This window comes from Durio zibethinus, chromosome 9 (assembly GCF_047325235.1).
Source record: "Durio zibethinus cultivar Kanyao isolate XHJ-2024 chromosome 9, ASM4732523v1, whole genome shotgun sequence".
NCBI classification, from domain to species: domain Eukaryota; kingdom Viridiplantae; phylum Streptophyta; class Magnoliopsida; order Malvales; family Malvaceae; genus Durio; species Durio zibethinus.
The window spans coordinates 28,160,901-28,182,980 of NC_143170.1; the positions used below are offsets into that span (position 1 = coordinate 28,160,901).

At 32.1% G+C, this 22,080-nt stretch overlaps 3 protein-coding genes across 6 annotated transcripts; all 3 read right to left on the reverse strand.

Annotated features, from left to right (window-relative positions):
* Nucleotides 1-5,607: 5,607 nt before the first annotated feature.
* Nucleotides 5,608-8,769, reverse strand: LOC111314473 (N-terminal nucleophile aminohydrolases (Ntn hydrolases) superfamily protein). Of its 4 annotated transcripts, none has more exons than XM_022915896.2 (7): nt 8,623-8,769; nt 8,267-8,441; nt 7,752-7,816; nt 7,250-7,642; nt 7,099-7,157; nt 6,439-6,543; nt 5,608-6,034 (listed from the first exon to the last, which is right to left on the reverse strand). In XM_022915896.2, the coding sequence occupies exons 3-7, from the start codon at nt 7,758-7,760 to the stop codon at nt 5,815-5,817; spliced, it is 786 nt and encodes a 261-aa protein (XP_022771631.2). In that variant the 5' UTR covers nt 7,761-7,816; nt 8,267-8,441; nt 8,623-8,769; the 3' UTR covers nt 5,608-5,814. The 4 variants fall into 4 exon arrangements, with proteins under 4 accessions (XP_022771631.2, XP_022771622.2, XP_022771614.2 ...); XM_022915887.2 differs by having other exon boundaries at nt 7,250-7,653; XM_022915879.2 differs by having other exon boundaries at nt 8,577-8,715.
* Nucleotides 8,770-8,981: 212 nt separating this feature from the next.
* LOC111314466 (putative Rho GTPase-activating protein At5g61530) lies at nt 8,982-17,729 on the reverse strand. Its single transcript, XM_089766149.1, has 10 exons — nt 17,576-17,729; nt 17,362-17,467; nt 16,990-17,252; nt 16,152-16,214; nt 16,022-16,040; nt 15,317-15,415; nt 15,133-15,210; nt 14,801-15,045; nt 9,853-10,015; nt 8,982-9,427 (listed from the first exon to the last, which is right to left on the reverse strand). The coding sequence occupies exons 2-10, from the start codon at nt 17,420-17,422 to the stop codon at nt 9,282-9,284; spliced, it is 1,137 nt and encodes a 378-aa protein (XP_089622275.1). The 5' UTR covers nt 17,423-17,467; nt 17,576-17,729; the 3' UTR covers nt 8,982-9,281.
* Nucleotides 17,730-19,884: 2,155 nt separating this feature from the next.
* On the reverse strand, nt 19,885-21,901 carry LOC111314488 (hexose carrier protein HEX6-like). Its single transcript, XM_022915910.2, has 3 exons — nt 21,717-21,901; nt 21,145-21,467; nt 19,885-21,036 (listed from the first exon to the last, which is right to left on the reverse strand). The coding sequence occupies exons 1-3, from the start codon at nt 21,844-21,846 to the stop codon at nt 19,960-19,962; spliced, it is 1,530 nt and encodes a 509-aa protein (XP_022771645.2). The 5' UTR covers nt 21,847-21,901; the 3' UTR covers nt 19,885-19,959.
* Between the last annotated feature and the right edge of the window lie 179 nt (nt 21,902-22,080).

Sequence of the window (22,080 nt, forward strand, 5' to 3'; positions counted from 1 at the left end):
TTTATGAGATGATTATTTAAGGTATTTTTTTTGTCAAAAATGCATTCAATAATCTCTTTCAATTTTGTATTGGGGTTTATTCAATTTTTTTCTCAAAAAATACCTTGAATAATCCCTTATAAAAAATTAAATGAGGTTGTTCAAGACGTTTCTGATCAGAAACACCTTAAATGATCATTATTTAAAAACTATTCTTTTTTATGTTCATAAATCAAAATGTTATGACATGATCTTTCTTCAAATATGTCTATAAATAAATTATTTAGGCATTTGTATGGAAAAACGCCTTCATTGGTTATCAATTAAGAGGTTTCTTCCTACAACCGCCTTCAATATTCCTATATTAAAAATTTATTTTCTCTCTCGATAAACGTGTTCTGACAATATGAACGTTCTAATGTCTAATCATAAATCAAAAAAAGAATATAACTATCAAATATTTCTTCTTCATGTTTCAATTACAAATACAATTGAAATTTATATTTCAATAGATCTTAGCTCATAGCATTTACTTTTCTCTTTGAAAAAATTTTAGCTTCCTTATCTGTCATTTTATCTTCGTTCTATTAAGTTTATCATCGATTTTTACACAAAACGGTGTGTATACTTTATGATTGATAGTATGTAATCCATGTTGCTTTCCAATAAACTTATTTTTAATTTTTTAGATGTCATTTGGCTCTGAATTAAAAGCATTTATGATATATATTATATGTTTTATGGTTGAATTATTTTAGCTCCTTCCAATCTTCCAATGTTTTGTTTGTGATTTATTTTTTATTTGATTATATGGGCAGATTCCATCCACCATATACCAAAATTCACTCACCATTATGTTTTTAACTTTAACGAAATTATTTCATTTAAACAATTATGGCTGGTTTTTCATTAAGAAAGATACAATTGGTTACATTGCTTTTGATGCAATTGAACCGAATAGAGACTTTGTTGCATTTGTTATATTTTATTGCTATAACTTTATTAAATATTAATGTAAAAAAATAAAATAGACTATATTATGGTAGAACATCTTATGATAACCTACATATTAGAAAGTTAAATTTAAATGCAATAATATTTAAGAATGATATGTAGTGTGTAGATCATATTATAATAAACATGAGAGCTTTTGTAAAATTATGTCATTTGTTTAAAATAGAAAGAGGGTTACAATCATTTAGACATATGTCAATAGAAGAACTAGTAATTAGCTTTCTCCACATTATTATCCATCATATAAAAAATAAGATTATGAAGCGTCAAGTGACCAGATTTGAAGAGACAATTAATAGATAATTCCATTTTGTGTTGAATTTTGTATTAAAATTACATACGCTGTTATTTAAACAACCTGAATTCATACTAAAAAATTCAACAAATAATAGATAAAAATGATTCAGGAGTTATTTGTGTGCTTTAAATGGGATATACATTAAAGCCTATGTTGACGCAGTTGACTTACTTAGATATAAGATAAGAAAAATTGAAATTGTTTCCAATGTCCTTAGTGTTTATACCTCATATATACAATTAATATATGTTTTACGGAGATAGAAAGGTTCTGCAGTAGATGGCAGAGTGATAAAGGATGCCATTACACACAGGAATGGGATGAAGACCTTACAAGGCATTATTTGTATTATGTGCATGTAATGTTAATAACAATATTGCTTATTTTCATATTAGTAATGTTGTTGATCGTTATAATAGGTAATTATTATTTATGTGATATCAGATATACAAATTAGGAATGATTATTGACACCTTATAGAGGTCAATGATACCATCTTCATGATTAGAAGGCAAGACTCCAACCGATGACTCCACATGAATACTTCAACATGAAACACTCTCAAGCAAGAAATTGTATCAAGAGATGTTTTGGTATATTAAAAGTTAGATGGGTAATTTTAAGGAAAAAGTCATTTTATTCAATTAAAACATAGTGTAGAATCATTTCTGCTTGTTGCCTCTATAATTTTATTAGGTCTGAGATAGTTTTTGATCTTATTGAAGGAGAAGGAGATGTTGCCAAAAAAAGTATTTTTCAACCAGATGAATTTGATCATCAATATTTGATTACGCATGTTAAGCTATCTGATTATTAGACTCAATTTAGAGATAATCTGGCTTATGATATGTTCACCCATTGGTTACAATCTGAGGGATCATAAAATTATAGATATGTTTTTATATTTTATTATAAGTTTGCCTAAATGGTTTTATTTTATGTACCATATGGTTGATATTGACCAATGAATATTACAATTTGGAGAACACGTTGCTTTCTTTTCATGTGTATTCGTTTATTTTATTCCTTTGATTATTTTTTATTTACTATATTGATATTGTTTCAAAATATCTAACCATGTGATTAGGAATTGAAATGTCTTCATTGAATAACAATCCATCGCAATCCGTTTGACGTGCATCCAAAAGATGATTGGATAGTTTTGGCTTTGGTAACCATTCATTGACTAGAAAAGAGGATTCACATTTAGTCCAACACTTACATTCTTTGGTTGATGGTCTTAAATGGATAGCCATAATAGGACAATTCGCATCGGATATCTAGGTTATATTGAATGAATGCTGGAGCAAGTCATTCTACTTCACAACTTAAAGCCACCCCCCACATCAAATTCAGGGTTAAGCTACTTAAGAGATAATATTATACAATTTGTTATATGAAAAATTTTAATAGATTTGGGTGGAATGATTAAAAAAAATGTATCACAATTGAGAAAAAAGTATTTGATGAGTGGGTTTGCGTATTAAAACAATTAGTATGAACACATAAATTTTAATTAAATGATCATTTAACAAATTTTATGAAATAGTTGAATAAACACACCATAACCGACTCCTATATACAATCCTTTAGATAATCAAAAACTCATCGTCAATTGTGGTACATAATAGAAATGCTGCTATAGTCGATCACTTCAATGACCACTCTAATGTGACTAGCCAACTTAATAACTCCATCAGAAACAGGTTACCCACTTTGATTAAAGTTGACGTGAATTTTCATGTCAATTGCTTAAATTTATTTATTTTATCCCTTTATTTTTTTTTTTATTATAGGTGTGTCTTGTTCATGTTTAGTAGTAGAAAACATATGTTTTTCAAAATCCATAATACATATAATTTTGATCATAATTATACAAAATATATCAAACTGTTTCTCTAATCATACTACAGTTACTAAACCAATATACATAAAACATCCTCAAACCAATAATATTTTATGGGCACAAGTCATACTAAGATTTTTACCTTAAGTTCCATGCAAAACAAATGATGAGTAACAAAATACATATAATTTTCACAATACCTATCAGCAAACCACAATATTTAAACCAAACTACAACGAAACACCATACATGCAATGAAGGACGGTTGGGCAACTAAGGTGACGATGAAATGAATAAAAAAATGTTATATATATAGCAAAGAATGAAAAAAAAAAACCATATATCGAAGAATATAAATAATACCACAAATAGATCAAATACGCACATACTGATAAAAAAAAAGGTGCAATGGCATTGAAATATTGATGGTTAGCGGTGACGAGAGAGATAAAGAAACCAAAAACCAAACTAAATGGGTTGATGATTTAAGAGTTGGTTGCAATGCAGCTTTTTTTCATTTACTATATTAGCTGTTTGGGTTGCCAAAGTTCAAAAAGGAAAATGAATTTTAAAAATGATCACTAAATGCGTTTTACTTTAAAAAAGCCTTCAATGATTCTTGATATTATAAAAAATATTATTTTAAGGCATTTTATAGCCAAAAATGTATTTAGTAATCCTATTAAATTTTTTATTAGGGATCATTTAAGATATTTTTTGGAGAAAAATACCTTGAATAATTTTTTTAAAAAAGATGGGATAATTCAATGTATTTTCTAAAAAAAAAATACCTTGAATAATATCAAAAAAAATTGGAGAAGATTATTCAAGGCATTAATATTAAAAGAGATTATTGAAAGTATTTTTTGTTAGAACCACTTTGAATAACCCCATTCAATTTTTGGTAAAGGAATATTCAAGGTGTTTTTTAGTAAAAAATGACTTAAATAATCTCCTAAAAAATTGAAAGGCATTTATTCAAGGCGTTTTTCATAAAAAAATGCCTTCTTAAAAACACATTGAATAATCCACTAATAAAAATTAAAAATGATTATTCATGGCATTTTCTATGCAAAAACACATTGAATAATCATTTCATAAAAATTGAAAGGGATTATTGAATGAATTTTTTGGCTAGAACACCTTGAATAATCCCTTCATAAAATTTTTTGAAGATTATTCAAGTCGTTTTTAGCCAAAAATGCCTTTGATTAACCCCATTTAAGGCATTTTCCAAAATAAAATGGGAAGGGATTATTCAAGGCGTTTTCTAAGCAAAAACACCTTGAATAATCCAAAAAAAAATTTGAGAAGATTATTGAAGACGTTTTTTTTGTCTAAAACACTTTTAATAATTCATTCTAATTTTTAATTAAAGGGGATTATTCAAGGCGTTTTTGCCAAAAATACCTTGAATAACCCAATTTAATTTTTTGTAATGGATTATTCAAAATGTTTTTTGACAAAAAACGTCTTGAATAATCTTCAAAAAATATAAAAAAAATATTAAAGATATTTTTGGACAAAAACTCTTTCAAGGGGATTATTCAAGATGTTTTTTGACCATAAATACCTTAAATAACCTCATTCAAATTTTTGTAAGGATTATTCAATGTATTTTCTGGTAAAAAACACCTTAAATAATCATTTTCAATTAAAAATTAAATTATTTAAGTTACCATCATATATGCCAAAAAGATTATAGTAATTATTCAGGAATTATATATATATATATATATAGATTTTTTTCAATCAAACGAGTAAATTTGAACATGAAATACCTTAAAAATAGAAGAAAATCCTAAGTATCGCATTTTTTCAGGAATTACACTTTTCTCTAGAATCTACAATTCTGCAAACCAAATACCCCGTAAGGTTAAAAATGATATGTTAATACTTGCAAGCGCTTCGAATTCGAATTGAATAAAATTTAAATTCAATTTGATTATTATCGAGTTAAACTCGAGCTCAAACAGCTCAACTTATTAAGTTAGTTGAGTTCAAACATCTTAATATCAACTCTAATAACTCATGAGTTTAATCAAACTTTTAAATTTTAATATATTTTTATTATTTCAATTAAAAAATTATTATTTTATCATTATATATATGTATATATATATACATACATATATATATATAAATTCAAATTCGAATGAGTTTAAATACAATCAAATTTAAAATTGAATATGAAAATCATACTTATTTTTATTAAACGATTCTAATAGAATGAGCTCAAGTAGCTCAATTTTTTTAAGTTGAATTTGAACATAAAAATTAAAACTCGATTAAGTTCAAATTAAATTTCAAATCGAGTTTGAACTTATTATACCGACCCGATTACATCTTTAGATGACGTTATCTTTGGCTTGTTGAAGAACCGTGCTTCATTTGACATAATGTCCATAGAAACCACCTGTGAGAGAGAGAGAGAGAGAGAGAGAGAGAGAATGCTTCGTATTACCAAAGATATAATGAATGAAGAACAGTCTTTAATTAATAAAAGATGCATGAAACCACCTGAGAGGTGTACATCAGCCACCAAACCGTAAGGAGATATATACTCTCCACGATGTTCATTGGTAATATAAAACAATAGATTGTTGAGCATTTATAGTGATATCGGAGAAAAGACGCATGTTATGCCACTTTTCCTAGTTCAGAGGCAGAAGCAATTTCAGGGCAGCACCATGAAAACTTTTACATCGTCCGTATCTGGGCTTCTGACCGAGTATTGAAATGTCCAACCATGACAAGCACCAGCATGCACACCATTCTTACTGATAGCAAAAACAGCTCCCATAAAATCTGGATATTTTCTTGCAATTCGTGCTATTGCATCCTTCGCCGCAAGCTTGGGTTCCATTCCTTGTCTCATGCTCTCCACAACTTGATAACTGAAAACAGATAAAAGCACTATATCATATCTGTGCATCAGATAAGGTTTGCACATAGCACATCAGACTAGTCGAAGTAGAACAGTTGCAAAGGGTGAATAGAGAAAGGAAACAACAGAGTAAACAAGATTGAGCGGCTGGATTTTTGTGAGCAAAAGTTTTGCCATCACGAACAACATGCTAACTAAGCATAACAACAAAACAATGCCAATCAAAGAGTACACCTTAGTTATTTGCAGTCCTTGTAAAGATTTGCTAACTCTAAGAACATTGTTCTTAAATATTTCAATTAATGAGCCTGATCTGAAAAAGAAGAAAATACCACTTCATTTTTTTCCTATATTTGATTAAATATTATCGTGATCCAAATGTGGGAAGTTCAAAATTTCAAGTTTGTTACATACCATGGAAGGAAGCGCATCATGACGTCACCATCTCCAGTTGCACCACAAGCACCAACTTCATCGTCAGCATACGCAGAAGATCCAGCAATAGGTCCATCACCCACCCTGCAATCAGGGAAGATAATATGTTAGGTGATGTGTAAAACATACTCAATGTACTCCCCCCCTCCCCCCAATAAAAAGGCAAAAACAATTATAAAAAAGCAAAAACAAAGTAGATTGAAAAAAATTTTAAGAAGAAAAGCTTATCCATGTTGTGTTATAGACAAATTTATGTGACTTATTCTTTTCAAAGAGGTATCCAGAACTCTTTGATGCTAAAAAATGAAAGACATGATTGCTGCTGCTTAATGTTTTTAGTCCAGGAATAATTCATTATACCTACTTTAGATAGTGTCTTTGTTCACCAGCAACAAATATATGGAGCCAAGTCATCTTGCTACCTAAACTAATTTTGAATATTGCGATTTGTGAGTTCACATAGAAATAGAAGTTTGTTTGGAATCATTCAATCTCCTCTAAAGGTTTATGAGAGTAATTTACCAGATGCTGAATAAAGTTCTACTGAATACAACAACATTTGAACCTAGAGAGAAGGGATCAGGTCATGGAATCTACAAAAAGAGCTGCCATTATTACTTGTAGCAAGGGAGATTTTACCTGCCGGGGATCTTAAAGGTTGCACCATTTGTTGATGTACCAACAGCCACATGTCCCATCTATGCAAGAAAAAGAAATTCATTTAAAACAAATGTGAATCTCTGCATATATGCGCCTGGATCGCAATGAACCAGCAGTTACATCAACGTACTTTATCTATAACAACCATTGATATGGTGTCATGGTTATGAGGACCAACAAGAGATGTCCGGGATTCAATAATCCCCATTGAATTGGCTTCAGAACAAATCCCCTTGTTAAGCCCCATGTTATCCTTTGGCTGATAAGGGCCACAACTATCAACAGGTGCAACATTTTTCCAAAAATTAGGTTGACAGTGATTTTCTTTCCATCCTGTCCATTTCTCCATAGACTCTGATGAACTTAGGTTTGTGGGTCCAGGAAGACCCATTGAAATGGCAAAGGCAGAAGCTCTATCACCAACAAGCATTGTGTGTTTGGTATGTTGCATGACTAATCTTGCAGCTTTGATGCCGTCTTTCACATACCTCATAGCAGCAACAGCTCCAACCTCCATTGTGGCCTATGCATATCCTTACCAAACACAAGAGATTTAGTTGTTTCTCTTAATATGAGCAAAGAAACAAGGATCAAAATAACAGTTAAGACAAAGTTGGCACAATGTTGTCTACCCCATTCATAAGTAAGGCATCAATTGTAGTTTCTCCATTCTCATCCGGACTTCCACCAGGGCCCACTGTTACAGTCAAATTCACGTCATTCAGGGCATTAACATGCTAAACAAAATCACAAAAATGCAGTTATTCTATTTCTTTTTCGAGATTGACATGCATTTAGTAAACTTCCATTAAAGAGGACACAGTATATGTTGAGCAATTTTGTTTTAATCTTTTTGGTGCAATCTATAGCTTCAAGAATCTTCTCAAGGAATACATGAAAGAAGCATAGATATCATACTTTTGGGACAATCAGATACTGCTCAATGGGATTCATAGTCTGATTTCAAGTAGCAATTGTCTTTGTTTGGTTAACTAATAGTGCAAGTCATGCTTAACCTAGGTATTCTACCAAACAATGAGTTCAAAAGTCTTAAATATTGAAGAAGAAAGACTAAAACTCAACTCACCCTACCCTGAAGGAATATCCTAACAATTAAAAGAAAAAATCCAGAGTTAATGGTACCAACCTGTACCATCACACCTCAATTCCTCGCAAGCAGAACAACCCTCTACCACAGCATCAACAGCATTGAACCCCTTATCAACTGCTTCCCACGCAGCTCTCACAGCCTCCAGGAAAGGCCATGTGCTCACCACTATTGGGTACTTCCCTGAATCCCCACCCCCTTCATGTCCTGTAACCTAATAACCAGTATAATATGTATGATTCCAGAGAAATAACACAAAAAAGATCATTAATTGAAGAAAGAGGAACCAAAAGGTCCCAAACCCATAAAAAAAAAATCAAGAAAAGAACATCTTTTTTCCAATAATTACCAAGGAAAACAAGGTAAAAAAGAAGACAAGTGAGATGTACAGGTACCCGGGTGCCATTTGAGACAGGAGTTGATGATCCTGTTTCAGATCATGAGTTTTAATCACATGTTCCAAAGAGCATAAGTGGACTTGCAGGTGAAGGTTGCAAAGGCTAGCGTCACTTGGTACCTTAACGACGTGCGGGTGACAGACCAATAAAAAATCTTATGAGTGTTGCCCGTTTGGGTTTCGTCAATTGTGTTTTTTCGACCTTTGAGGATAAAGTACGGTTTTTTTTTATTATTATTATTATTTTGCTCTTTCACTATCGCCAGTTTGCCGCTGATACTGTTAAAACTTAAAAGAGAACGCTCGGAATATAGTTATTTATATCATCCATCCTTCAAAGAACTAACTTTTACTCTGTTTTTACTGAAAAACAAACCTTGCATTCAAAGCAGTCGCTTTTACGCACATTTCATTTTTTTTTTGGATAAATCATTTCATTTTCATCACCATTCCATAATAGACTTGCACAATGAATACTTTTCCAAATACAGTTGTGTTACTAAAATGTACATGCAAGTGCTTCACCAGATTTGGCTGCCGATAAAATATCCACTACTGCACAACAATCATCTTCACCAAACTTTGAATTTCATCCATAGAGATGATTGATTTTTCCGGGAACCTTTTATGTGGCATGAGGAAAGGGGTTCATCTCGATCATCTCCAGACTGTCTCATTAGCATCTGTGAATATTGGATTGTGTTGTTCTATGAGGCATTGAATAACCTCAATGGCACCAAAATCAACTGGCATGCCATCATCCAAAGGAATGTGGGATGAAGCATCCATATTTTCTCCATCATCTGCAGTCACATACAAGATGAAGGAAAATGAGAAACTTCCAGTTGTATGAAAACATTTTTAGTCACCATTTCTTCAGAACCAGCATAAGTTGATGCAGCGTTATCCAATTAAATAGAAGGGCCAAAGCAACAGAGGGAACCATTAGTAACCGAAAACACAAACATGTATTGGGGAAATTTTGGAATCCAAAGGAGGTTTTGGGGCCCTAGAAATGCAAGTAAAAGAAAGCAAGAAAGAAAGGGGGAAAAGCGCTCTTTTTAACTATCTAAAACAACACAGTAACATTTTTCACTTAGCTTTCCAATCCTGTGATTAAAAAATAGCAAATAAATTATTAGGTATTAGCTATCCCTGAATGATATCGAGTCAGAGTCCTATTGGCATGTCATGCGAAATACAGTGATATATGCAAAGACTGTCGTACCTGCAAGCATGTCCCTAGGACTATAAGCAGGGGTCAAATCCATGCTACCCTTTGAAGGACTTTTAGGTGGATGACTCCAGTATTTCCTACAAGATTCTGGTTGCTGACCCTTCTGCCACATGATAACGGGCGCCATTTCCATGGCAAGTCTTCGGGCATCCATCTGTTGGAAGATAAACAACCATTAAAAATTGTTAATAGGCACAACTTATCTATTGGATAACAACTTTATGCCCATGACTGCAGATAATTTGTTTGCATTATGAAGGAACCAAGAAACTGTTTTATACGGGCATTTTGTTCACAATGACCATGAACGAGCAAGCTAACAACGACCTCAAAGAAATAAATTGTCCATGAAAACTTCAGTGGAGATCATTTTGACTATCAAGTTGGTTTTGCCTATCTGTGATGCGTAGGAGGAACCAAATTATTGCTCATGTAGTACAAGGTAAAATATTAAGGTTTGCAAGATCTCAATGATAACTTTCGCATATGTGGACAATTAGATATTGGGAAGAATGGTAACCTGCTTGTGAAGCCAAGCTTTTTGTAGCTGCGAGAAAATGCCTCCAAACCACCTTTATATTTATCAATTTGCTTTAATATTCTCTTATATTATGCATACCTATAACTAGATAAAATATACAAAGTAATCAAATTTTACAAGATATTTCAGATATAAAATAGTAAAATAAAAATGAAATATTAAGAAAAATAAAAAATTGAACAAGGACAAAATAAGAACATTACCTCAATAAAAGATGAAAAACAAATAATACAAGATATATTATTTTCTATAGATTGCTTCTATACTATACCCAAATTAATTTTGGTCTATCCTTATTTTTTTATATTTAATTTCAAATATTTAGTACTTAAGATATTTTTATGAAACTAAAGTCAATATTGTTAGAAACATTAATTTCAAAGAAGAAAAATTATTTAATATATTGTTTGTTGAGTTTTTTTATCTCCTTAAGTGGGTTAAAAAATTAACACACTTACTTTTTTTCAGCTAAATTTTTTTAATATACTCTAAAGCCTAAAGGATATAAATCACCTGCTAACTTTATTTGTGAAATTTAAAAACTATATTATCAATATATTTGATGATTTTTTCTTGTAAATAAAATATAAGTTTATTTTTTTTAATTAAGAATGTTTTAACATATTTTTTTATTTGATAGTAAAAAATATTGATTAATTGTGCGCATTTTACTGAATGATCAAATACAAGTTCGAGAATAATGAACAACAACGTGAAAAGAAGAGGTGCTAAGGTAAGTTTCCATGATAATATGAAGGAAACAACGAGGCAAAAAAAGAAAGTTGAAACAAATGCAAGCCAATCAGGTATCTACAAGAAGGAAAAGAAAAATTATTAAAACAGCATATAGATGAAAAATAATGTTATAGTTAACTCTGATAATAGACCTTAATTCAAAGTATCATGTAGTAGATAACAGACTTAGATGTTTACAAAAATGATCCATCTATTGCATTTTCTATGATTATTGGGATAGATAAACTAAATTATTACTCTTTTCAGGAGAAAGTGCAATGTTCCCTTGAAGTTTCAGTGCAAAACATAAAATCGAATAATGATAATTGATCCAGACCTTCTCAGACATTGCAACTTAAATTGCATTGGTATTGGTAGATATGATTGACACGACTTGGAAGGTTGTGGACGATCCAGCTTCCTAAGTGTTACAAAAACCAACTTTCTGTCTGATGACATATTTCAGGTATTTTGTCCTTATTCTAGAAGTTCGTCTTTCAATAGTCCTTATCCAACAAATTTCTTTTGTAAATATATGATACCCTAAGGAAAGAAAGCAGATATTAATATCTAATATTTATTAGTCTAATAGAAAATGATTCTTGAAAAAACTCATCTTCAGTTCATAGTTGCAATTCACCAACAAAAGCAGAAAGTCCAACTTCGATTACAACATAAAGCAGCCTGAGTGCAAACTGTTTATCTATCCCAATAATCCTAGAAAATTCAATAGATAGATATGATTGTAAATGAATCAAACATAAACGAACAAACATATGTTCATGATTTGTTCGTTTATTTTTAGAGCTGTTCGAGCTCAGTTCGTGTTCAGTAAGAAATTTATTAATTGTGTTCGAGCTCAGTTCATTTAAATAATAAGATGTTCAAGCAACCTCAGTGCAAACTACATAATAGAATTTACAACTATAAAAAATCTATTCTGCAATTTACACTCAAGTTGTTTTATATTGTAATCGGAGTTGAATTTTCTGCTTTTGTTGGTGAAATTCAGCTATGAACTGAGGATGAGCTTTTTTGAGAATCGTTTTCTATTAGACTGATAAATATTGGATATTAATATCTACTTTTCTTCCTTATGGTGCCATATATATTTACAAAACAAATTAATTGGATAAGGACTGTTGAGAGACAGACTTCTAGAATAAGGATAGAATACCTAAAATATGTCCTCATATAGGAAGTTAGTTTCTTTGACACTTAGGAAGCTAAATCATCCACAACCTTCCAAGTCGTGTCAACCATATCTGTCGAATCGTCTACAACCTTCCAACTCATGTCAACCATATCTGCCAATGCCAATGCAATTCAAGTTGTAATGTCTGAAAAGGTCTAAATCAACTATCATTTTTTTATTTTATCTTTTGCACACAAAACTAATAGAATGCTGAAACCTCAGGTGAACATTGCATTTTTTTTTAAAAAGAGTAATAATTTAGTTTATTTATCTCAATAATCCTAAAAAATTCAATCGATAGATAGGGTTATAAATAAATCGAACATGAACGAATGAACATATGTTCGTGATTTGTTCGTTTATTTTTTAAGTTGTTCAAGCTCAATTCATGTTTGATAGAAATTTGTTAATTGTGTTCGAGCTCAGTTCGTTTAAATAATAGGATGTTCACGTTCATATGTGTTCGATTCATTTTTGTCTAAAAACGCTTTCAATAATCCATACAAAAAATTTGAAGAGGGATTACTGAAAGCATTTATATCCAAAAACACCTTTAATAATCCATAAAAAAAAATTTGGAAAGGATTATTAAAGGCATTTTTATCTAAAAATACCTTCAATAATTCCCTCAATAAATTTTTTTGTATGGACAAAAACAACTTCAATAATCCATACAAAAAATTTTGAAATAGATTATTAAAAATGTTTTTGATCAAAAATACTTTCAATAGTCCATAAAAAAAATTTTTAGAAAGGATTATTGAAAGCGTTTTTGGCCAAAAACTCTTTCAATAATCTTTCATAAAAATTTTTTAAAAGGATTATTGAAGGCATTTTTAACGAAAACGTTTCAATAATCCTCTTAAAAAATTGTAGAAAGAATTATTGAAGGTATTTTTGATCAAAAACACATTCAATAACTTTCATTAAATTTTTTATAATATTGTTATTAACTTATTATTATTATCAAACAAACGGACAATAAACGAATGATCTTTAAATGAATCGTAAACGAACTTGTTCGTGAACATAAATAAACGAATAGACAATTATTTGTGATCAGTTCGTTTAATAAATGAACATACAATTGGTGTTCAAGATCATTTGTTATGATTAGTAAACGAACATAAATGAACAAAAACCAAACATGTTCACGAACAGTTCGTTGAAAGCTCTCTTCGCTTACACCCCTATAGATAGATTATTTTGTAAACATCTAAGTCTATTGTCTACTACATGATACTTTAAATTAAGGTCTATTATCAGAGTTAACTATAACATTATTTTTTATTCATATGCTGTTCAAATAATTTTCCTTTTCCTATAGATAGATTATCTTCGCTTACACCCCTATAGATAGATTATTTTTGTAAATATCTAAGCCTATTGTCTACTACATGATACTTTGAATTAGGAACTATTATCATAGTTAACTATAACATTATTTTTCATCCATATGCTATTTTAATAATTTTTATTTTCCTTCTTGTAGATACCCGACCGACATGCATTTGTTTTAACTTTCTTTTTCTGCCTCATTGTTTCTTTCATATTATCATGGAAACTTACCTTAGCACCTCTTCCTTTCACGCTGTTGTTCATTGTTCCCAAACTTGTATTTTTAATAGGACTTGTATTTGATCATTCAACAAGATGCACACAATTAATCAATATTTTTCACTATCAAACACAAAAATATGTTAGAGCATTCTTAATTAAAAAAATAAACTTATATTTTTTACAAGAAAAAATTATCAAATATATTGATAATATAGTTTTTAAATTTCACAAATGAAGTTAGCAACGTGATATATATCATTTAGGCTTTAAAGTACATTAAAAAAAACTATGTGTTAATTTCTTAACCCACTTGTGGAGATAAAAAAAACTCAACAGTATATCAAATAATTTCTCTTCTTTACGATTAATGTTTCTTAACAATATTGACTTTTGTTTCATAAAAATATCTTAAGTACTATAAAAAAATAAGGATAGATGAAAATTAATTTGAGTGTAGTGTAGAATCAATCTATAAAAAATAATAAATCTTGTATTATTTGTTTTTCATCTTTTATTGAGACAGTGTTCTTATTTTGTCTTTGTTCAATTTTTTATTTTTCTCTATATTTCATTTTTACTTTACTGTTTTATATCTAGAATACCTTGTAAGATTTGATTACCTTGTATATTTTATCCAATATAGGTATGCACAATACAAGAGAATATTAAACGAAATTGACAAGTATGAAGATGGCTTGAAGGCATTTTCTCGTGGCTATGAGAAGCTTAGCTTCACATGCAGGTTACCATTCTTCCTAATATCTAATTGTTAGCATGGGCTTATTTTTCATAGCTGTAATGTTGCATATTAATTGTCCCAACGCTTTTACAATTATGTTCAACCTCACTCAATCAAATTTTACAGGGGATGCATGTATGTATGAGTCAGTGAGAGAGGTAACTCCTACCTTGTTAAGGACTGATTTCTGGCTAACACGAAGCAGCAATGCAGTTATGAACTCAAGAGTCATGTAGTTTACACTAGGAAGCTTCTTTAATACGTTTCTTATAGCATGTATGCTAGAACGGGCACATTTGAGCTCATTATAAAGCTCAAAGGTAGTCAATGGCTCAGGAAGACTAGCAATGAAATATTTGGCTAGAGCAGCTACATCAATTGGATTCAGCCCCTCTGGTATAGAGGCATTGCAATCTGTGATATACATATGACAACAAATTGTCAAGCAACCCAAAAAGATATAACTACCGATCAAATATTAGAAGATAACATGCAAGATACCTTGGTTGTATGTAGAAACCAATTGCTGAATGACCTTTTTATCTCCTTCAGCTTTAAACAAGTACTGAGAATTTAGGCCTAAAAGTAAAAAATAAAAAATAAAAAAAAATGTTACCTTCTGGAAAAGAATGTATATTGCAGTAACATTTGCTAATTAAGTACCAAAATTTTTCATCTGATTCACCTGATAATACTAGATAATCTGCACATTTCACCAATATAAGAGGAATGGGCCTGCTGGATTGCTGCCGTTGCACAGTAACCTCAATAGGAACACCAAATACTGAGGACAAAGAAAAGATAAGTGGTTAACACTATGCATTGCCGGAAATATCCATAGAATACTTGAGTAATTAATTTAATCATCACTATGTCATAGTATATCAGTCAATAAGCAAGTATGACAAGAAAAATGCAAAAACCTTTGCCCTGTAGTTGGCTAAGTCAATCAGAAACCAATTTAAAACAAATGTTATTTTCACAGAAAATGCTAATAAGTGAAATGTTGGACATACAGAAGAACCGAAAATTAAGACAATAGGAGAGCACAGGAATGCAATAGAAAAAAAACCGTTGGCACTAAAACATCTGTAAAAATGATAAAACTAAAGCATTTTAAAACTTAAACTAGCTGAAATCAGAAGCATTTTCCCAAGATGAGTAGGGATTAAGAGCTGCACAAGTGCTAGGGAAATAAGAAACAAGAATTCCAATTTAAAGCAGTTTCCTACACCTGAATCTAAAAAATTAAAGATTTTATCACTTGATACAATCATAGAAAATCTTGTACCTTAAACTGTGTCAACGGTGTCAGAAAGAGGGAAATAAGAAGGATCCCAAAAGGAGTCAACATTTGGGAAAATACACTGGCCAAGATAAAGAAACTTACCATCAGTGCTGGCCACACCCTGCAAATGAAAAACACATAATAAGAATTCAGAAGCTTGAAAGTACATGTAAGTAGACAAAAGTTATAAAAGCAAACAACAAAAATAAAAGTCAACCGCACAATTCTATACCTTCTGCCATCGTTCTATATCTGTCAAAATTGTCTTGCTTTTCTGTGCCGTCTTTTTTGCCACCTGTAACAGATTCACCAATACATATATATGTCATTCTTGACCATACCTTCTGTAGAAGCCTAGACTAGCCTAGTTTATCACAATTAAAAATGACAATTATTATTAATGACTTGTATTAAGCATCAATAGATTGCATTTTTAACTACACAACATCAACCAAATACCATAATAACGCGGAAAAGCACTAAAATCCAAAATTCATCAGTTACTTGAAGTTTTGCAATTACAGAAGTAATGCCCAATTGCAAAACAAAGCAAAATATACCCCTTTCGTAGGCTACAAAAAGGAGATCTCTGTAGCACAACATAAATTTTGATATGAACACCAGCCTAACTATCAGAGCAAAGAAGAGAGCGAAAGGCAATCCACAAAGCGGGAAGTGAGGCCAGACAGAAAGAGACAGTCGAAAAGCAAACAATCTCAATTAAAATAAGTGATCAATCACGGAAGAAGAGAGGAATAGCATAACACCATAATAAGGAGATCTTTACATCACAGCTATCCCACATGAAAGAGGAAACCTCAAAATTTACATGACAGCCTCTACTCTCGTCTCTTACAATAACATCAACAACATCAACGACAACAAACTAAGCCTTATATCCCATAACCCTGGGATCGACTATATGAAAGACCAAAAAGAGGAATCGTCGAAGTTTTGAATCCTCCCCTCTCTCACAACGTAGTTTAATACAGTGAACAAGATAAATAATATACCAAGTAAGAAAATTTATAAAAAAAATTAATTTAAATAATTTTTAGAGCTAAAATTACCTCTTCAACTTTTGTTTTACCAACAGCAACCTTGTCTTTTGTCCCGCCGATGCCTTTCCTTAGAAATGTTCCAGTAGTAGCAGCAGCCGAAACAAAACTCTCCTGAACAACATGTCTTGTCGCCGGCTGCAGGAGAACCGCCCAACGGCTTTTGACCATGGAACCAACTCGTTCCGCCATGTCAGCCACGTTGCCTTTCGCATCCTTGGCAACTTCTCCGACAAAAGTTCCAGCCGTTTGGCTAGCTTCCTTTAGCTTCACCCCTGCAATAAAAACATAAAAAAAAAAAAAACAACTTGCTGCTGTGGCAACAACAGAAAAAATTAAAAAAAAAAAAAGAAAATAATGAAGAAATGATAGATTAAAATGCACCTGACGAAGAAATGAAACCACTCGCCTTCTCTTGCCACCGCTGCGACATGGCTGAAGGCATCGCTTCCGATTAACGTAAACGGGAAATTATTTAATAACGAAATAACTGCCAAAAAAACAAGAGAAAATGATCAAAGCTGAATTGATACATAATCTTTTTCAGTGATCCGCGCAATGCCCTAATTAGGGAAAAAGCAAAAAGAAAAAGGATTACCTTTTGGCGTAGATTCAATGAAGCGATGATCAAAGAAAAGCTTTTGTTTTTGCGAGTTGAAGCGGGAGATGATGGCGAAAGTCGAGAGATGTCGCCGTTGTGAAAGGTAAGAGTTCAAAATTAAATTAAAGATTTCAGCCAATTTTTAAAAAGTTATACAACTGGTCAGTGAGTTTTAGTTTACTGTTTCGACTAATAAGAAAATGCCACGTGGGAAGTTTCTCGGAGAATGTTTCGGATGGTCGCAATGATTATAACAGGCCTCATCTGCTGCCGCTTGTTCTTTTGATTCGAAATTGAAACCCACACGCGTGAACACCACCATGACCAAATATTGGCTTCAATATTAAAATTTTTTTGTTATATATTTTTTAATTTTCCTTGACAAGTCTCACCAATTTTTTTAGTAAATTAATGAAAATTATCTTTCCTTCTTTCAATTAATTTAAATTTAGATAATTAAGATAAAATTAAATTTTTAATTAAATTATAAAATTAATTTTTAATAAAACCTATTAAAATACATTAATAATGAAAATTTTTTATATTAACTAGCAAAGACACCTGGCAAATTAGGATTACAAGAAAAAAAAATCAAATGTTCCAATATTAAATACACTTCAAAATCTTGAATTATAAGGGAATACTGTAAGTAGTGGAACTATGAATAAAAGTCAAGAATTGATTATTAATTTTTTTAATACGAGGATGTTGGATTCCAAGTTATCTGATGACATATTGGATGGAAGATAACATTATCCTAGTCTTATCGCACCATGAGAGTCAATGGTCCACTATTCTTATTTCCTCAAACCTTGTTAATGACGTATTGTTGGCCTAATCATCTGAACCCGAAGAGCAAAAGGGGTTGGCCATATGAAATAATGAAACAGAAACTAATTCTATGTACTTTCTTGCAAAACAGGATTAAACTTGTTTCATTTCATACGTGCTAGGGGCATTTTTTCAAAGTTAAAATGATCTTTTTATTATATTAAAGACTGCTATAAAATAATTAAAAACATTTATGAATTTTAAATCAATGTAATATGTCAACTTTATTTAACATATACAATTATTATGTCAATTCGATCATTATATCAGCTTATCTAAAAAAAATTTTTATAGTAATTTATTATTTTTTGAATAAATATCAGCATTCAAATTAATTTAGTCTATCGAATCATTCTGACAATAAAATTGATCGTGAGCAATTTATACTGCTCCTAAATCCTCATCTTTAACTATAAATAGAATTATTTAATTATTATCTAAACATTTCATATTTTTTAGCTTTTTCAGTGTTTTCTCCTTCCTATTTCTTCTAATGTCAATATCTGACTTGTCAATATTTTTTTTCTTTCTATATCTTCTAACATCGATTGCTGACTTGCTCGTAGTCGGAGTGTAAACATTAGAAAAACTCGTACCCTTTGCATTTAATCGCTCTATTCCTTCTTATTATTTCATAATTTTAACCCTAAGCTTGGATCTTGGTACCAGCAATATTGGATATGGCTAACTTGTAAGCTCTGTCATCCACTTGATCTCCAACAATTCTTTTCCAACAACTACTACACAAATGTGGAGTCATCACCGCCACCCATCCCCAAAAAAGAAGAAAATCCCTGATTTCGTGTGGCAAAGCATAGCCGGAAAAAGTTTGTCCAACTAGGAAACCGAAGAAAAAGCTGACTGCTACTGTTATACTTTGCCCTGCTGATCGAACGTATCAAAACTAAAACCAAGCGCTCGCCTTGCTTAATCCACCATGACCCCCTGACAAAGCTGTCATAAACCCTCCGATGGTTATTTGTTGGGAAAATGGTATGGCTGATGCCATTACCCCAATCATAGACGGTACTCGTCGACCCACTGCAAATATAGATATGAATATACAAGAAGTACTGACAACGCTAATCACAACTGCAGACAAGAGTGAAGAAATTTCATGTAGGCCAATTTTCCTGAATAGTATTGGAGGCGTAGAGTGTTATGACATTGATCCCTGTCATTTGTTGGGAAAATGGTACAGCTGATGCCATTACCGGTTGAGGCCTGTACTTTCTTTGTATGATTTTCTTAAGTGGGTAGTTGATTGTTTTTGAGATTGAGCTTGCTTTGATGAGATCACCGGTGCCTCTTATACGCTGAAGCACACGTTTGGTCTTTTTGTGGCTATTGGTTTTCTGAATTAAGCGGTTTGGTGTGTCTGGGAGAATAATTGCACCTAGTGTCAGGATTGATTTTATAGAGGAGTCCTAGAAATTTATTTTAGAAAAGCAAGAAAGTTTCATTTTTCATAAGAATTTCACGAAATTAATTCTTATTTCTTCATTACAAAGATATATAATAAGGATAAAATTTCAACCTAATTTAACATTTCATGCCCCTTGTGTATAAGCCTTCTCATCTACCTCTCCAACAATTCTTTTCCAGAACCAGTGCTCCCTCCACAGTTTTTCCATTTGCTCAATTGGCACATTCTTAGTCTCTGGCAAGAAAAAGTATACAAATGCAGTCATCAACACCACCCATCCTCCGAAAAAGAAGAAAATCCCTGACTTGAAACGGCAGAGCATAGCTAGAAAAGTTTGTGCAAAAAGAAAAGTGAAGAGAAAGCCCACCGCCACTGTAATACTTTGCCCTGCTGATCTGATCTCCAGTGGAAAAATCTCACTGGGAACTAACCATCCCAATGGACCCCATGACCATGCAAAACCAGCAACATATACACAAATTAAAGCTAAAACTAAGTAAGCACACCCTTCGCTTACTCCACCATGTTCCCCTAGCAAAGCAGCCATAATTCCTCCAATAGTTATTTGTGTCACAAACATTTGAATTCCCCCAATCATAAACAAGGCCTTTCGGCCAAGCTTATCGACTACAAGCATTGATATGAAAGAAGCAGTAGTGCCAACAAGGCCAGAACTCACGACCGAAGACAAGAGTGAAGCACTTTCACTTTGGCCAATTGTCCTGAATAATATTGGAGCATAAAATGTAATAACATTTATGCCTGTCACTTGTTGGAAAAATGGTATAGCTATTGCCATTACCAATTGAGGCCTATATTTTCTTTGTATAATTTTCTGAAATGGGTGGTTGATTGTTTTCGAAATTGAGCTTGCTTTGATGAGATCATCCAGTTCTGCTTGGACATCAGTGGTACCTCGTATACGTTGCAGCACGCTTTTGGCCTTTTGGTGATTATTGCTGTTCTGGATTAAGCTGTTGGGTGTTTCAGGGAGAAGAAGTGCTCCTATTGTCAGGATTGATGCAGGTAATGCTGCCAATGCCAGGGAGATACGCCAACCCCATCCACCTTCGATCTTTTGAGTGCCAAAATTTATCATGTTAGCTGAAAGTACTCCAATGCCAACACCACATTGGAAGCCTATGTTCATTGCTCCTCTGTGTCTGGGAAGTGCCATCTCAGAAATATATAATGGGACCGACTGTAAAGCAAGTGCATTAGGGCATAAACAATTAGGTCCCAAAATTAAGCATAAGATTTCTCACAAGAAATGAGGGAGATGAATCTGAAGAGAATTTATTGTGCATACCTGATTAGCAAATCCTACCCCAACACCAAGCAAGACACGACCGAATATCAACATGTACACGTTAAAAGCGACACCACCAAGGGCTGAACCAGCAAGGAAGGCCGCCCCTCCTATAAGGATCGATGGCTTGCGTCCAAATGCACGGGTCACAGGTGATGCAAAGAAAGAAGAAATAAGGCCAGCTATGTAGAGTGAAGATGTAAATGAAGTCAACAGTTGGCTGTCAAATTTGCAGTAATTGCTAATCTTGGTGTCTTCCTTCATCTTTGTGTAAACTTTTGGAAAGAACTTCTTGAGAAATGACTCCATAGAGGTCACTCCACCTTTACAATTACATAATTACTTGATGAGATAACTTGAATTTTCTGTAGCTGAAGTATCAATTTATTTTTCAAACTCTTAAGTTTTATTGGCCTTAAAATTCATATATTGCCTTTATTTTTGCTAAAGATAATCATTTTTCCATGCTTGAATCAAAATTGATTACAAGTTTATGATTGGTAAGATTGATACTACAAGAAAGAAAACATATTTTATATTGATAATTAGATAGAGAAAAGAAAGTATATAACCTGAAATTCCAAGATCATAACCAAAGATAATTCCTCCTGTGGCAGCCATCATACATGACAGGACAACAAGCAAAGTCATCCTGCCATTGTATTGCCCACCTTCAGTTGTTAAAGCTAACCCAACTGCCATAGCTCAATCCAGCAAGCTCACTCACGAACAGATCTGATAGAGATTGTTTATATTTAAGATTGTAGACAATGGAAGGCTTAAAATGAGCAGCCTTCCTTGACTAGTATAAGTAGAGTGCAGCGAGATAGCTAATTAGAAAGAGACAGACACAGTATCTCTTGAACTAAATCGTTTACTTTGAATTTTGTATGTTTAGGTTGAAAGGTCGCACTTGGAGTCTTTGGCCTTTGCTTT

Bases quoted from the DNA above. Each gene is read 5' to 3' on its own strand.
- LOC111314473 (XM_022915879.2), bottom strand. From the start codon at position 8,633: ATGGCACCCGGGTACCTGTACATCTCACTTGTCTTCTTTTTTACCTTG. The intron at 8,442-8,576 runs GTAATTATTGGA...ACTGGTTATTAG, and splicing joins TTTTTACCTTGTTTTCCTTG to GTTACAGGACATGAAGGGGG. The intron at 7,158-7,249 runs GTACGTTGATGT...TTTCTTGCATAG, and splicing joins CAATGGTTGTTATAGATAAA to ATGGGACATGTGGCTGTTGG.
- LOC111314466 (XM_089766149.1), bottom strand. From the start codon at position 17,422: ATGCCTTCAGCCATGTCGCAGCGGTGGCAAGAGAAGGCGAGTGGTTTC. The intron at 16,215-16,989 runs GTAATTTTAGCT...AATCTGTTACAG, and splicing joins GTAAAACAAAAGTTGAAGAG to GTGGCAAAAAAGACGGCACA. The intron at 15,211-15,316 runs GTGAATCAGATG...TTTTACTTTTAG, and splicing joins AGATTATCTAGTATTATCAG to GCCTAAATTCTCAGTACTTG.
- LOC111314488 (XM_022915910.2), bottom strand. From the start codon at position 21,846: ATGGCAGTTGGGTTAGCTTTAACAACTGAAGGTGGGCAATACAATGGC. The intron at 21,468-21,716 runs GTTATATACTTT...GTAATTGTAAAG, and splicing joins TTATGATCTTGGAATTTCAG to GTGGAGTGACCTCTATGGAG. The intron at 21,037-21,144 runs GTATGCACAATA...CTTGCTTTACAG, and splicing joins GGGTAGGATTTGCTAATCAG to TCGGTCCCATTATATATTTC.